Genomic DNA, 14,562 nt, shown 5'->3' on the forward strand with positions numbered 1-14,562 from the left:
TCTTTGATGGATTCAATCAGATTGTATACCAACCAAGAAGCATGTAGTTTGTAATGAAATACAATATTCACACAACTACTTCCTCTTGAATGGTGGCTCGAAGCCGCACTGAACAATTCTCTCGCACTATGACCACATCGTCTCTTTACAACTCGACGCAGGCTAGTAGAACCAGAGGGATGGCCTTGGGGATTTTATGTCCAAGGAGAACAACAAAGTTTCTCAGCTGAAGGAGATTAATCTTCCCCAAGTAAAACATAAAAAGACAAGGAAATATTAGCGCCGTGTTGCAAAACTATGAATATAAAATTCGAGGCGTTCAATTTAATTATTGTAGCCCTTGCAGGATTTCTCATTAATGAAAAAATTAACGATACAAAACACATATGAGAAAGAAATGTTGTATTATTCTTCACTCAAAAATATTCTTATCGATAACATAAAATGTTTAAGGCTATGTGATTCAGAAGAAATCATAAAAATTTAACGTGTAAATTTGGATTTTATAAGGTTATATTATCATTTGGTCTTAATTTTATTGACCAATAAAATCTGATGTAGACCCGAAACAAGAAAGATTTACGTGAACCAAACATTTTCTTAAGAAGGAGCTGAAAAGACTAAAGTCCTTATAATATTCAATCTAGATATCTGATTTGGATCTTTTTTTAACTTATAGTTTTGGATTTCTTCACATGCGCATGCAACTGGCTTTGGCAGGAAATTAAACAGCTATGGCCTATGGTGGGTAGGCCCTCTTCTTTCATTTCAGATTAGAAGTTGGGTATATACAGATGAAAAAGAAAAGTGACTTATCCCTATGTATGGATATCTATCTGATATGGGGTCGCACTCACTTGGCGACAAATAATCTCATGTAGTTGATAAGAAGAGAAAGAAGATGAAAACATTTCAATATTGCAATGAACCATACAGTTGAAATGTTTCATAATCTCCTGCAAGCAAGCAGTGCTGGAATATAGAACTCTAATGGGTCTAGCGTAGCCGATCAAGTGATCAGTTGCTAAATACCTTGTAGGTAGCTCGATTCCCATGAGCGCTAGGTTTTTGAACTGCAAACAATAACAAGCACAACACTTTAGTTGATGGTTGTACTGCCCTGAACCCGAAAGTGATGAGAATGGAAGAAAAGGGGTGGCTTCACCTCTTAAGTACAATCATTGCTGGAATCTAAGATTTTACATCTTCCATAAAATCTATATTAGGTTGTGTTTGATTCACTTCAGATCTAAGATATGAGATCTCAAGGATGTCAAATCCATAGATTTTAAAATCAGACCCCTCCTGTCCCCTCCCCATTCGATCTTCAATCTATGGTTTTTAACATGTAACATAGATTTGACATCCATGCATTGAAAGATCTTCAGTTTAAACATACTGAGGGCCTTTGCATTGTGGATCTTAAATCCATATTACATCTTAATAACTATGATTATAAGGTCGGATTGTGGGAGGGAAGGTCAGACCTTAAATCCGCAGTGAAACAAATAAGCTTAGTACCGCAAAGGATTCTAGTGAATGACCATATTGTCCGAATAAATTTTTGGAAAATGTTTCCCTTGCCCCTTCCAACACGAGATTTAAATTTTTGGAAGAAGGCTTTGACATGAAATTTCCTGAAAACATGTTAGAGCCTTTCCAATTATATTTTGAAAGTCAGTTTTTAATGTGGTTCTAATTAGGTTTAAAGTCGGATTGAGGGATATTCAGCTATCAGTTTAAAAATTGGATTCAAATTGTAAATTTGGTTCAGATTCGTATATGGCATAAACAATTTATTCATTCGTATTTGGATTTTGAATTCAAATCCAAATATGCGATCATCTGAAAAAACATATATCACGAAGAGTACATCATGTTCGAATCTCAAACTTGTTATAAGAGACCAATGGGCTAACTCTCATTGTATCATTTAATGTATAACTATGAATTTTTATTTAGTTGGAAAAGTTAGGAATATATGAATAGAGAGGATGACGAAACGGGTTGGGTGGTTAGCTGGTTGCGTCAGAGAAGCGATGGGAATATGCGGATTCCATCGTCTCTCAACTCTACCAATAATTTTATATATATTTAAATAATTCCTACACAACAAACTAAAATGACATTTTTCTAAAATGACTTCGTTTATTTAATTTTCTTGTTTTCAATGCTCCTTGATGCGACTTCCGAAATTATTAGGAAAATAATTTTTATGACGTCACAGTGGCTTTTACAACACACTGTTTTCTTTGTGTGTGCGCGGAAATATCCCAAACCGTATGTTTAGTTTGGCGGGCGATCGTTCCCGGCAAACTTCTGCGAGAGATAGTGAAGAAGAAGAATGAGTATTCATTCGCCCCCTTTCTCCCGCCGTACTCCCTGCTTCCTCTTCTTCATCTTCCTCGTCTTCAACGTCGGAGCAGGACGCGACGGCGGCTCGATTGTGCAGATCAAGATACCAGGGAAGTCTCTCCGGTTCGCTAACTCGTCGGCGTTCAAGATCGCGCTCTTCGCCGATCTCCACTTCGGAGAGAATGCCTGGACGGATTGGGGCCCTCTTCAGGATATCAACTCTCAGGCCGTCATGTCGACCGTTCTCGATCGGGAAAAGCCTGGTCCGTGTCGATGCTTTTCTTTGTTTGCCCATTTTGTTTTTCAAAATTGTCCAGCTTGTGCTTTTATTAACGTTATATGTGGTTACAGTTCGTGCCAAACAAAATTTCATGTTTGGATTTTAACTCTTGTTATGAAACTCAGGCTTCCTGCGCTCACCTCCCTTAATGCTGGACGATTCTGTTAAATGAGGGCAAATTCTACAGCATTTTCTTGTTTCTGGAGTTTTATAGATATTTTAATGTTCTCGAGTCCTAAATTCCTGACGACACCCTTTCGTCTCGGAATTTGCGTGCTCTGTCACAACGGATGATATGTCTTCGTTTTGTCCACCGAATACAGTGGACTCATGTTTCGAATACATATCTCATTGAAACTTGGAAGGATATAAATGCAAGTTTTATGATTCTGATTTATGAAGTATATGTAGCTCAGAAGAACTCTAGGCGATCAGGCTTAACTTACCCCAAGTCTTTTTGGTCCATATCTTGAAAACAGATGTCATCGGTAGGATGCATTCGTCCTTCCAGTACGTCGTTCCTGTTGATGGTTCTGGACTAAGCCGGATTCCTATTTCCCTTTTGGCAGGAAAGAGAGTGCAATTGCTTGCCGAAGTGGAACAAAAAATCCAAACCAAAGCGTTGTATAAAATTGATGGGGATTACTGCTACATTCCATGCGAAATTCTTGACTAATGGGAACTTTTTCTTCTTATTCTTGTTTAGCTTTTTGATGCAGTGAAAGAAAAGGTACCCCAAGTTGCATCTTTGATGGCATTCTTGACATGTCTATGCGAAACTCCAAAATCAGATAACATAGTTTCAGGACTTGATCGAAACACTACCACCAAAAGTCTAATTCCGGATATTATTTTCCATCCTGTTTATCGATTCCAATCTTCTCCGTGCCTCATTTGGGAATTTTCTAATTCCATGAAGATTTAAATTAGTTTCAGGATGGTCGCTACTTTTGCATCCCGTCTATCTATTTCAATCTTCTCTGAGCCTCACTTGAACTTGTTTATTTTGGTGTTCCAACTTAGTTTCAGAACAAGCATCTGTTTCCCTCTGCAGATTTTGTGATTTATCTGGGAGATGTCATCACCGCTAACAATATACCAATCCAAAATGCAAGCCAGTATTGGGATCAAGCTATTGCACCGACCAGAGAGAGGGGGATACCTTGGGCTTCAGTGTTTGGTAACCATGACGACATGCCGTTCGTGTGGCCTTCAGAATGGTTCTCAGGCGAGGGAATCCCTGAAATTCGATGCTCACCGTCAAATGCAACCCTCACTTGTATGGACTGCTTTCACCACTACAACCAACATTGGTTTTTTTCCCTTTCTAAATGCTCTGTTGTCCATTGTGGATCGTGCTGCAGATGAAAGTACTTGTTACTTCAAAGGCACAACAAGAAAGGAGCTCTTGGAGAAAGAGATGCAGAATGATTTATCTGTTACCTTAGAAGGGCCATCCTTTCTGTGGCCAGGTGTGTCAAATTATGTGTTGCAGATCTCGTCATCCAAGGATGAAGAGGAGCCAATTGCTTATCTATATTTCCTGGATTCTGGTGGGGGCTCTTACCCTGAGGTGATTTCTGCTGCACAGTCAAGATGGTTCCAGCAGGAGTCTGAGCGGCTCAACCCTGACGGAAGGTACTAACCTCATTGTCTTGATCTTCGAATTACATTTGAAGAGCAAAACGCCACCACAGAAAATAAAAATGAAAGGAGCCTCATGCAGGATGGAGAATTTCGTTGCTTACTTTCCGAAGAAATGGAAAAGTAAGAATAATGATGAATTCACATGTAGGATGATTTTTTTTTTTTTGTCATCAATCGTACATTATACACCACAGCAAGGCCAGGACAACACCAATTACTTGAGTGCTTTAATTCTGGTAAACGAGACGTAATTTGTTATAGCTATATCAAGAATCGGCTTTGTTGACTGTTGAGTAGACAAAGGTTAGCTCGTCAACGAGCACTACTGAGACATATAGATTAGAGGTACACAAGAAGGAAAGAATTTAGCCTTTGTATCTCACACTTGGCAATTAGGCTCCATATTTGGACCCTGTCAATGTGCTCAAAGTAGTACACTGGCAAGTAAACGGATAACTAGTGACATTCACCTTCTTACAGAATAGAGGAGTAGACAATTTTAAATCCTCACTTTTACTTCATATTTTAAATCTTTCATCTTTCACAGGGTGCCAGAAATAATCTTTTGGCATATACCAAGTACAGCTTTCAAGTCTGTTTCTCCTTGGTTTGGAATACATAAACCCTGTGTTGGATCTATCAACAAAGAGAAGGTCGCACCTCAAGAAGCCGAATGGGGCATGATGGACGTGCTAACAGCAAGAAAATCGGCCAAGGTAAGTTTGCACATACCGGATCAGCTTTATCGCATTTCACTAGGCTTGTTCAGGTTTGACATTTTTGGATTTTCTGGGTTCACTTGGTGGTGGTTTCGCCCCTTTCCCTCATCTTCTTTGGTTTGACACTGTGCTCTCAATGGATGCAAATCATGTATTCCTCACTAGTCAAGATCGTAAACTTCTAAAGATCTCTTTAAAAGGCATCAATTTTGCCATTCATTTAACTAAGAATGCGTAGTTTGGCCTAATTGGGTGAGAATTTCTACGCTGTCTATTATGGCTTCAATGCAAGCCATGATTGAATTTATAAAATAATAACCTTTGTCAACTTTTTTACCACTCGGTATGAACATGTATTGCCTTTTGGACAACCATACGTATAATTACTTTCACCAATAACTGAACACGGATGCCTTTTTGCACAAATAAAGATTTAAACATTTCTTGGCAAAAAGATCTGGGGTCTGGGCTAACAGAGAACAACGAGAAATGAATGGGCCTTCTTGAGATAAATTCAATAAATAACACGACAATGTGTTGGTACATATTTCAGATCTAAATTTGATTTCAAAAACGAATAAAATAAGTTGGATCAATGAGTTGGTCGTCGTTTGGTAGCTGAACCTACTTCAAAAGCTACCACCAGTGACAGGAACAGTAGAAAACGGAACTTACACACTTGTTCTTGCGCAGGCAGTGTTTGTTGGTCACAACCATGGGTTGGACTGGTGCTGTCCCTACAAGAGTCTGTGGCTGTGTTTTGCTCGTCATACTGGTTATGGTGGATATGGTAATTGGGCAAGAGGAGCTAGGATTCTTGAATTGCGTGAAGATCCATTTTCTCTCAAGTCCTGGATAAGAATGGAAGATGGTGCGGTACATAGTAGAGTTACCTTAGCCCCTTGATTTCACGAAAGTTGCCTCTTACGAGGACTACTAATAAAAAATAGTTATGTATGTAAGAATTTAGAAAACTTTCATCATGCGCATTTGTAGTCTTCTAATTTGTGGCCTTAAAGAGTCACCTCTCTCTCTCTCTCCCTCTTCCTCTGTTTCTCAAGTCCTGTATAAGAATGGAAGATGAGGTTGTGCATAGTAAAGTTACCTTAGCCCCTTGATTTCACGAAAGTTGCTATAAAAACTACTGGATGAAAAATATTTTTGTGTATAAGCATTTAATAACTTTTATCATGTCCATTTGTAATCTTCTATCTTGTGGCTTTCAAGGAGTCCTCTCTCTCTCTCTCTTTAAATACTAACGGATAAAATGTGTTTAAGCTTTTAAAACTTTTATCGTGCACACTTTTAATCGTCTAGCTTGTGGCCTTGGTGAGTCCTCCCTCTCCCTCTTTCTGTGTGTGTGTATATATATATATATATATATATATATATATATAGTGTGTGTGTATATATATATGTGTGTGTATATGTACATACATACATATATGTGTGTGTGTGTGTATACAATATATTTGCAAGCTGTGGTTGAGCAGATCTCTTCTGGACCATGTCGAAAGAAATGAACCCTGAGTTATATAGTATCGCATCCAGAGTAACATTTTAGATGTTAATTGCATTAAATTTCATTTTTGGGAGTTACTATGTTAACGTACCCCCGGACTCAAAAGTAAATTTGATGAACGGATTCACCACTTTTATAGAATCTTTAACTGGCAAAAGTTCGTTCTGCAAGATTTTATCAAATAGATTCTTGTTTCGCAGAAGACCTCTCAAACTGATCTCTCCTTCAAGTTTACATCAGTTCTAGCACAGGATCCTTGCAACAAGGATGGGCGTGCCCACTTGTGGTCTACATCACTTCCTAGTACACACAGCAGCTATAATCCATATGTATCAGATAAGCTGAGCTGCTGGAATCATTCTGAGAAGTCTACCATCATGACAGGCTCACTTGCACTCATGAAAATCTCCAACAATTTTATCTTTAGCTATTTTGCTCCCCTTGTCCCAGAAAGAAGGATTAGCTTCTGTCGAATTGCTTCACTATCCATCTTTGTGCATTTGTCTTCCATCTGCACAATCAGTAGCCATTAAAGGTGGTCAGTGTTTTTTGATAAATGTACAGGAAACCGATCTCAGTGGATTGCTGCACAGGTATGAAGTTAGTCTAAGGTACCAAAAGATTGGGGAAGAAAATGTTCAGCTCTGGAACAGGATGTAGACAAGAGGCCTCAAAACCCAGGTCCCAGTACTACCAAGAACAGGAACCTGAATCATGTATTCGGGAGTAGCACTCGGTCAAATGGATACTAATAGCTAGCAGAATCAGAACTCTGACCTTAAGATATAGGCTATAGAAGACTCTCCCTTCACCAGACCCAAAAGTAGATGCATTCAGCAGTTGGAGGCCTTCTTCTTCCAAGTTCCTCACAAGTTCTGATAGGTGGTATCCCTGTCTTCTTGAAGTAGACACCTGAACCAGCAATTCATTATCATGAACTCGCGTGGCCGTTATCAGGGGTGCCACCGGGAGTAAAGGATCGATATTGTTCATATCACCGGATTTCCCGTTTTCATGCCTGGATATTCTCTCCAAGATCTGTCTTCTCTTCTGAATCAGACTCTCCACTTGTTTCTGCAGCTCAGGTATGTATTTAAGTGCACGGGAAACCGTTGCAGGGACGCTTAGCTTTTTCTGCACATTTGTGGTGCCAACACAAAAACTTGTTACTGAATTCTGATCACGAAGATGCCCATAATCCTGAGACTGGTGTTAGAGCTCCATGTGCGGATCAAATTTTAGCAGTGAGCATTTCAAATAAGGGAAGATGACGACTCCGCCTTGTGCTTGCCGAAGATCACTTGCACTCACGATCACTAAACTTACTGCGGAGATTCCAATTAATTACTTACACGTGGTTTTCTTTCGAGAGATGAAAAATAATAGCCTGGATTATAATAAGATTTGGTGATGAAAACTTTGTTCATTCGATGCATTTGGTCCTGTGCTTGCGCGAAGAGACAATGATAAATTCATTGAATCATTTAAAACAAGACAGTATTATTTATTTGTTTCTTTCTTTAAGGGTCTCCTCAGGGCATACTAATATTTTTTTCCACAAGGCCCTAACCACAGGCCACAAAAAACACACACATATATATATAATTCCCAACTTGACATATTTTTTTACTTTCTCAACAATGAAGTCCGTAAGAGATGCCAAATGGCTAAGAAAAACAGCACCTCGTTCATTGGCTTTCTTAAAGAGTTTGGAAGTTAACGATTGGCCAGAGTTACGCTTCCCATTGATTGCAACCCTCTTCCCTTTTCTTACGTTTTATTTTTAGAGGTCATTGCTCAAGAAAACAATAAGAAATAATAAGATGACGAAAGACATGCCATTATAATATTGCCATGAGAGGTCAAAGGTACAATAATGATAAAAAATAGAAAAAAAAAACTGGGATAAGGAACAAAGAAAAGAAAAAACTTTCTCTCCTTTCAAGAATTTTGTCCATCCTGGTGTATGAAGTATCTAATCACCGGAGAAAGTGGGGCAAGTTAGAAAACCGAGTGTCCGATCTGCGTGCGAAGTTTGGTACCTGCCAGTCGGCAAGTTTTTTCTTGGAAAACTACTGCAAAAATATTTTAACAAAAATCGAGGTGGAAATTGTGGTTTTAGATGAAATAGTTCATAGAGGTGAGTGGATCGCAACTTGCATCCATGGACACCTGATAAAATTTATCACATATTTTAGGAGAGTAGGAATCGAAAATCATGAAGTAATACATGAAATGCAACTAAGATCATGTTAATTTGAAACTCATTTTCTTTAGAGGAATGTCATTTTCAAACTTCACTAAACTTAACAAACCAGTGGGTGGGAGTCCTTTTCCCCGAAACATGTAAAGCGCAAGGGAACAAAAGATAATGTGATCGATGGGAACTGATTTGCTAATATCTACTCTTTTCCGGGCAACTGTTTACGTGATAGAAGTAATTTAACATAAAAAAAATTAGCTGAAAACACTTTTTCAAAGATAAACCAGGCTTCTAGTGGTTTTATCATCACTCAAATGGGCCAAAAAGCTGTTTTCACCTAAATATGAAGCCGACTTACGCCTAAATCCCTAAAGTCATGTTCGATTTTTGGAAGTGAAGTCGAATTTCTTTTTGACCAAAATTTTTTCTCCCAAATTTAAGGTTAAAACGTGAAGAAAATTTTGGATTCCTTCACAAAGCTGGGTTTGATTGAGCTGTATACACTAAGGACACATGGTTTATCGGAACATGTACTGCAACAGCAAGCTAGTGCGTAGGCAAATCAAGGACTTCTCATGGTCATGGCGGCCCCGGCTCCCCACAGTTCTTTCCTTTACGACAGGGGCTTTCCTTTCAAGGTGCTTGCCTAAGTTTTCTGGTTTCGCAAGTTTAGTTCCTCACCGTGAAAAAAGCAAATTGATGCGTTAAGAAGGTACCGTTTGGTCGGCGTTTGGCAGCAGCGACCGGAGAGAAGAGTAGAGGGAGTTCATCCTCTTCCGGCGATACCTCTCGTTGGCGTTGTGGCTGAGTTTCTTTGCAACCGTATGTTGATCTCCATCCATGGTGCACGATCCCTGAGCATCGTCGAACGCCGGCGTGCCGTAAGAAGATAACTGAAAGGAAGGGTCCCGGAAGGTGGCCGCGTCCACGGCGCCCCAGCTAATGCACGAAAGATCTTCCACTTCCCTTGTATCCCCGCAAAACATCCAATCTTCTCCTGCACAAGAACTCGAAGGCAGGCCCGCTGGCGGTTGGATGAACATTCTACGGCGTCGGAAGGCCACCCCCGATGGCTTCTCTTCTGCACGTATATATGTATACAGATCTTGTGCTGTCATCGTTGCCGTCATGATAATTGGTAGAAAATTTTATGTTTCGGAGCGGTCCCATCAAAAGTTTTTTCATCGGGAAGGTGTTGAGTTGGCTCCTGTGAAGATGACATGTACGGATTTTCTTTTCTTTTTCTAAAAAGAGAGTCAGCAGATCAAATAATTTAACAAATAACATTTTTAAAGAGATGGAAATTCTCCGCCATTCATTTTTGTGATGGATGGTCACCGTTTGGACCACCATCAAGTAGTTTTCCGATGAAGTCATAGCTTGCATGGAAGATAGCTTGATGAAAAATGACGGCAACTATGTCATGTGTATTAAAAGAACGCCATTGTTGGCAGATAAAAGAAATCTGGTGCTGGAATTCCTAAAGTTTCACTCCTCAGTAGATTGTATTCAAACATTTATAAGACCTCACGTATCAATTGGTCTACAAGAAAGGTAGCTCTGCTAGAACCTTGATCGTCGCAGAGGACCATGGTTTTCATTTATTTACAGCTAGCGCTGTTCTTAGCATATCTAACTCGATGTTGGTCTGCCTTAAAAAATAGGTTTGGCCATGTCATAAAAGGTAGTCATCAATTTTCATCTCTCGCTCTTGTATATGCTTTAATTAAACTTGATGATAGAGAAGGTATTCTGGAGGTAGGAGACAAGACTGCACAGGTTTCACCTACCATACCTACTATCGCCTCCCCAACAATCTAAACCTTTTAAACACAAAAAACATTCACTGGATCAGTGAGATTGCCATGAGGTTTAAACCCGTGACCAGGAACTAACCAGGATTCTCTCTCTCCCTCTCTCTCTCTCTCTCTCTATATATATATATATATATATATACACGTGCAATGCACGACGAAGAGCAGAGGGGAACGTGGGGAGGTGAGTGAACCGAAGGATGAAAACAGTAATTGGAAGATTTCAAATAAAATATATGGACTGCGCCCTTCTTCCATCTTTCTAGCCCTTTCTGCTATTGGTTCATGATGTCCAGCAGTCAAGCTGCCGACGAATTAGCAATCACAATTCACAAGTTGATCTCATGATTGGCAGACTTTGGAGAGAAAAAGATTGGGCCCTTCTTTGCGGCTGTCCTGCAATCGGCCAACAGGCGGCTGTTAGCCTAAGATCTTCTTGCCTGCCTGCTTTTTTGGAAGACCACAGTGCAGGGCTATAGTGTCCTCTTGAAGAGAGAAAGTTAGTGCAGCGTGCGCGAGGAAAAGACATTTTAGTAATTTGCTAAAAATGAAACTCATTTATTTTACTTTTTTCAATGTTTATTTTTTTTCTTTACACAGCTTTTTTTTTTTCAAGATGAACTAAAGGTATTTCAATCATTAAAATTTTTTTTTGAGAAAAAGAAAGACTGTAAATTTGCTCAAGAGTTCTTCCAAGTTACCTTTCTGTGTTTAAGAACATTCAGGAGGGAGATTGAAAGTTTGAAGAATATAGATCACTAAAAGAGAAAATCAACTGCCCATCAACCACCGACTTAGATTTTGATAGGTTAAGTCAAGATGGAGCGGTGGTTCCTTGTGCATGGACTGTTCATGAAGGGTCCTGTCCGCCTGTAATGACACCCGAACTCAAAGGTGCGTATAATGTATTTTACTTTCTTCGAAAGTAGATCTCTAGAAGATTGTACAGAGAAATTCATGGTAGCATATTTTAAACTTTTGGCCTCATTCAATTTCAGTGTCTTTGGAATCTCGATTTTCCAACTCATTTCGAAGACCAAGAAAGCTGGTGCCTACCATCCATGCATCCGTACAGCTTATAACAGGCAGGATTAAAATTTAAAGTATTTTTAGAATTATTTTTGTTAATGTATATCCCATATGGCTAATGACAGTACATGTAGTACATTTTTGAATGTCTTAGGGGTTAGCGAATAGCAATGTACCCATACACAGTAGTACTTAGGACTAATGTTAAAGCAAACCGAGATCTGACCTTTAAATTGAAATAGATTCATAAAACACTATTTAAGGTGTTTCATGAAACTTTTTTAATTTTTGGATTATATTCATAAAACAATTAACGAACTCTTAAAAGGTGTCTAGAGGGCACCCTAAAAAGATTGGCCTCCTAAGAGTAGCAAAAAATGTAAACAACCATTTTTTTTTTTTCAATTACTTCAATCAACACAAAAGAAGAATCAGTTTTGTAGACTGTCAGGATCGTTTTAACTCTCTATCTCTCAAACGGACACAAAACCAGAACCTGAATGGCAGCAGAAGTGGAAAAGGATCATCAAGAGCTATAATCGGCAGCAGCCACATGACCTCATTCGCATTCCACGGCATTTCATGTGCTGAGATTGATTCCAATCATGGCCACCATGTGTTCAGATCCTGTTCACCATGAAACGCAGGAATCCTACAACTGGATCACGCATTGTTTACATTATCTTTCGCTCTATAAACATATAGCCCTCTTTCTCTCCCTTCCTTTTTTCTCAAATTCTTCTGCTTAGACCGCGGTCCACAGAGGCGTGGTTAAACGAAAAATATACGTGATTGTCATTATTCACTCACAGAGGCTGTCCTTTTCCTGTTTAATTTATTGCTGTGTGTTAAACCATTGACAGTGGGATTAGCTCTCCCTAGTGGTTGTCAACGAGTTGGAGAAAATTTCTAATGGGGATGGGATTATGTAGTCCAGGTTCGAGGGAAGGCGACAAAAGGAGATTAATAAAATGTTGAAGGTATAGAAGATGCATCTGGGGAGGTTTCTTGGTTGGAGAGATCAAAATGGGAAATGAATAAAAAAAAAAAAAATTGAAGTCACAAAGTTCTTTCCATATAAGTGGGACTTGAGGCAATTTAGATCGTTTGACATTGAATCTGATATATTAAATACGTATGTCAAATTGCCAATTAGTGACAACCTTTCTTTTCTCAGCATTTTTATTTTACGGTAGCTTCTGATTAGTATTATACTCAACAGGTGCAATTTTTTAAGTTATTACATACTTTCAGACATAGTTGGCAAACCGATTAATCAGATACAGTTCATCTGATTACTGAGCCACGGGTAAGCTAGTTCATGACTCAGCAAATGGTTCGGGTCCAGTAAACATATATTTTGATAGAAATCAAAATGATGACTTGACTTTCTCACCAGTTTCGCCCCTCGGGGTGAAATTTCAGTATAAGGGGCACTATAGTTTAAATTTTAAACTTGAAGGGACACCGATATATAAATTAGTAAAAAGATAATGAAACATCATATGTAAATAAGATCATTTGTATGGGCTGGTGTATGCAATTGCCCGCATCAGCATACATGTCGGCACTGCTGGGCAGATATCTCGAAGAGGCTAAATATCAATGTAAATGGCACTGTAATTTAAATTTTAAACTTGGAGGGACACTAATGTATAAATTAGTAAAAGGATGATCAAACATCGATATGCAAATAAGACAATTTGTATGGGCTGGTGTGTGCAATTGCCCGCATCAGCATACATATCGGCACTATTGTGTAGATATCTCGAAGATTGTTGAGGCACTGTTTGAGCCGATAAAATGAGAATGTATATCAAATTTGGGGGACAAGACGTCCCCTAAACACAAATCCAGTTGTTTGCCCTCATGAGATCAGCACCAAAACTCTAGTTATACTAAGACTATGACATGGGTAATGGAAGAATTGTAGAGATAAAATAAGATGAGGAAACCTGAAATCTAGATATTAGGCATAAGTTAAACCGTTGACTTTGGACAAGAGAATATTTAAATAAGCTTTTAGTCAGACTAGAATTGCATCATCTTAATTTTGCAATTTTGAAATTTGGGTCTGACATCTAATCTTGTTTGGTAGACAAGATGCCTTGTGTGGAACTCCTCTCATAATCTAGACATATACATTGTAACGTTTATCTAAAATACATAAGCAATCAAAGTTTGTACTGGATTTGGGTCAACCAAATACATAAAAAAATAAGCTTTGGATCAGAATCATTGGTACCCAAAAGGGGAAATCCCAAAAACATGCAAAGAGCCCATCCCTTGCAATCCTGGATTACCCTCTTATAAATCAGATCTAACTTCAAATTTTAATGAAAAGGAGACAACATGATGCGAATTGTTCTTTCAAGAGTGATAAATGATGTTATTTAATGAAACTCATCAATTTGTTTCCTTCTTTTTTTTCATCTCTCTCCCTCAACCTTTAAAGGGGATCTCAGCTTGTTAAAAAAACAGGTTGACTTCTATATTTGTAACTTAAAATTTCCATGGTTTTATTTCTTTAAAATCAAATGACTTAAATGGTTGCCATGAAGTTTAGTATATAAGGGTCTGGTAGCTACCTATTTTCCATGTTAAAAATGTTCAAAAAATAGAAAACCAGTATAAAAATGGAAATCAGATTAAATTGTATGAGATTTAAAAGATTAAAGGTCTTAGCTTTCTCGGCTCAAAAAATTTGATTTAGACATCAAAGTTTTCATGATCTCTAATTCTCATGCATGTTTTCATATGTTTTGAATCTGTTTATATGATTAAGCTAATTAAAAATAGATCAAACCAATTTTGAGGTACACATAAGAGGCATATCTGAAGATGCATATTACAGTGCATCAGTATTTATGCACTTCGATTACATTCAAACGAAAGACTAAATGATTTTTATTTAGTAAAGCTTAACGGTATTTATTTCAACCATATCTAAAGTTGCAATCTTGGGTCATTTTTACTTTTTTCCCTTCATTGAG

At 38.4% G+C, this 14,562-nt stretch overlaps 2 protein-coding genes across 3 annotated transcripts; one reads left to right on the plus strand and one right to left on the minus strand.

The window, feature by feature from the left end:
* Positions 1-2,278: 2,278 nt before the first annotated feature.
* Positions 2,279-6,168, plus strand: LOC116246030 (probable inactive purple acid phosphatase 16). Its single transcript, XM_031617707.2, has 5 exons — positions 2,279-2,618; positions 3,690-3,914; positions 4,000-4,273; positions 4,830-4,998; positions 5,695-6,168. The coding sequence occupies exons 1-5, from the start codon at positions 2,345-2,347 to the stop codon at positions 5,905-5,907; spliced, it is 1,155 nt and encodes a 384-aa protein (XP_031473567.1). The 5' UTR covers positions 2,279-2,344; the 3' UTR covers positions 5,908-6,168.
* Positions 6,169-6,567: 399 nt separating this feature from the next.
* Positions 6,568-9,923, minus strand: LOC116246031 (transcription factor ORG2-like). Of its 2 annotated transcripts, XM_031617709.2 has the most exons (3): positions 9,443-9,919; positions 7,301-7,657; positions 6,575-7,034 (listed from the first exon to the last, which is right to left on the minus strand). In XM_031617709.2, the coding sequence occupies exons 1-3, from the start codon at positions 9,854-9,856 to the stop codon at positions 6,951-6,953; spliced, it is 855 nt and encodes a 284-aa protein (XP_031473569.1). In that variant the 5' UTR covers positions 9,857-9,919; the 3' UTR covers positions 6,575-6,950. The 2 variants fall into 2 exon arrangements, with proteins under 2 accessions (XP_031473568.1, XP_031473569.1); XM_031617708.2 differs by having other exon boundaries at positions 6,568-7,657; positions 9,443-9,923.
* Between the last annotated feature and the right edge of the window lie 4,639 nt (positions 9,924-14,562).

The sequence above is a fragment of the Nymphaea colorata genome, chromosome 1, assembly GCF_008831285.2.
Source record: "Nymphaea colorata isolate Beijing-Zhang1983 chromosome 1, ASM883128v2, whole genome shotgun sequence".
Taxonomy (NCBI): domain Eukaryota; kingdom Viridiplantae; phylum Streptophyta; class Magnoliopsida; order Nymphaeales; family Nymphaeaceae; genus Nymphaea; species Nymphaea colorata.

Bases quoted from the DNA above. Each gene is read 5' to 3' on its own strand.
- LOC116246030 (XM_031617707.2), top strand. From the start codon at position 2,345: ATGAGTATTCATTCGCCCCCTTTCTCCCGCCGTACTCCCTGCTTCCTC. The intron at 2,619-3,689 runs GTCCGTGTCGAT...TTCCCTCTGCAG, and splicing joins TCTCGATCGGGAAAAGCCTG to ATTTTGTGATTTATCTGGGA. The intron at 4,274-4,829 runs GTACTAACCTCA...CATCTTTCACAG, and splicing joins CGGCTCAACCCTGACGGAAG to GGTGCCAGAAATAATCTTTT.
- LOC116246031 (XM_031617708.2), bottom strand. From the start codon at position 9,856: ATGACGGCAACGATGACAGCACAAGATCTGTATACATATATACGTGCA. The intron at 7,658-9,442 runs GTACCTTCTTAA...ACAAATGTGCAG, and splicing joins TGCCAAACGCCGACCAAACG to AAAAAGCTAAGCGTCCCTGC.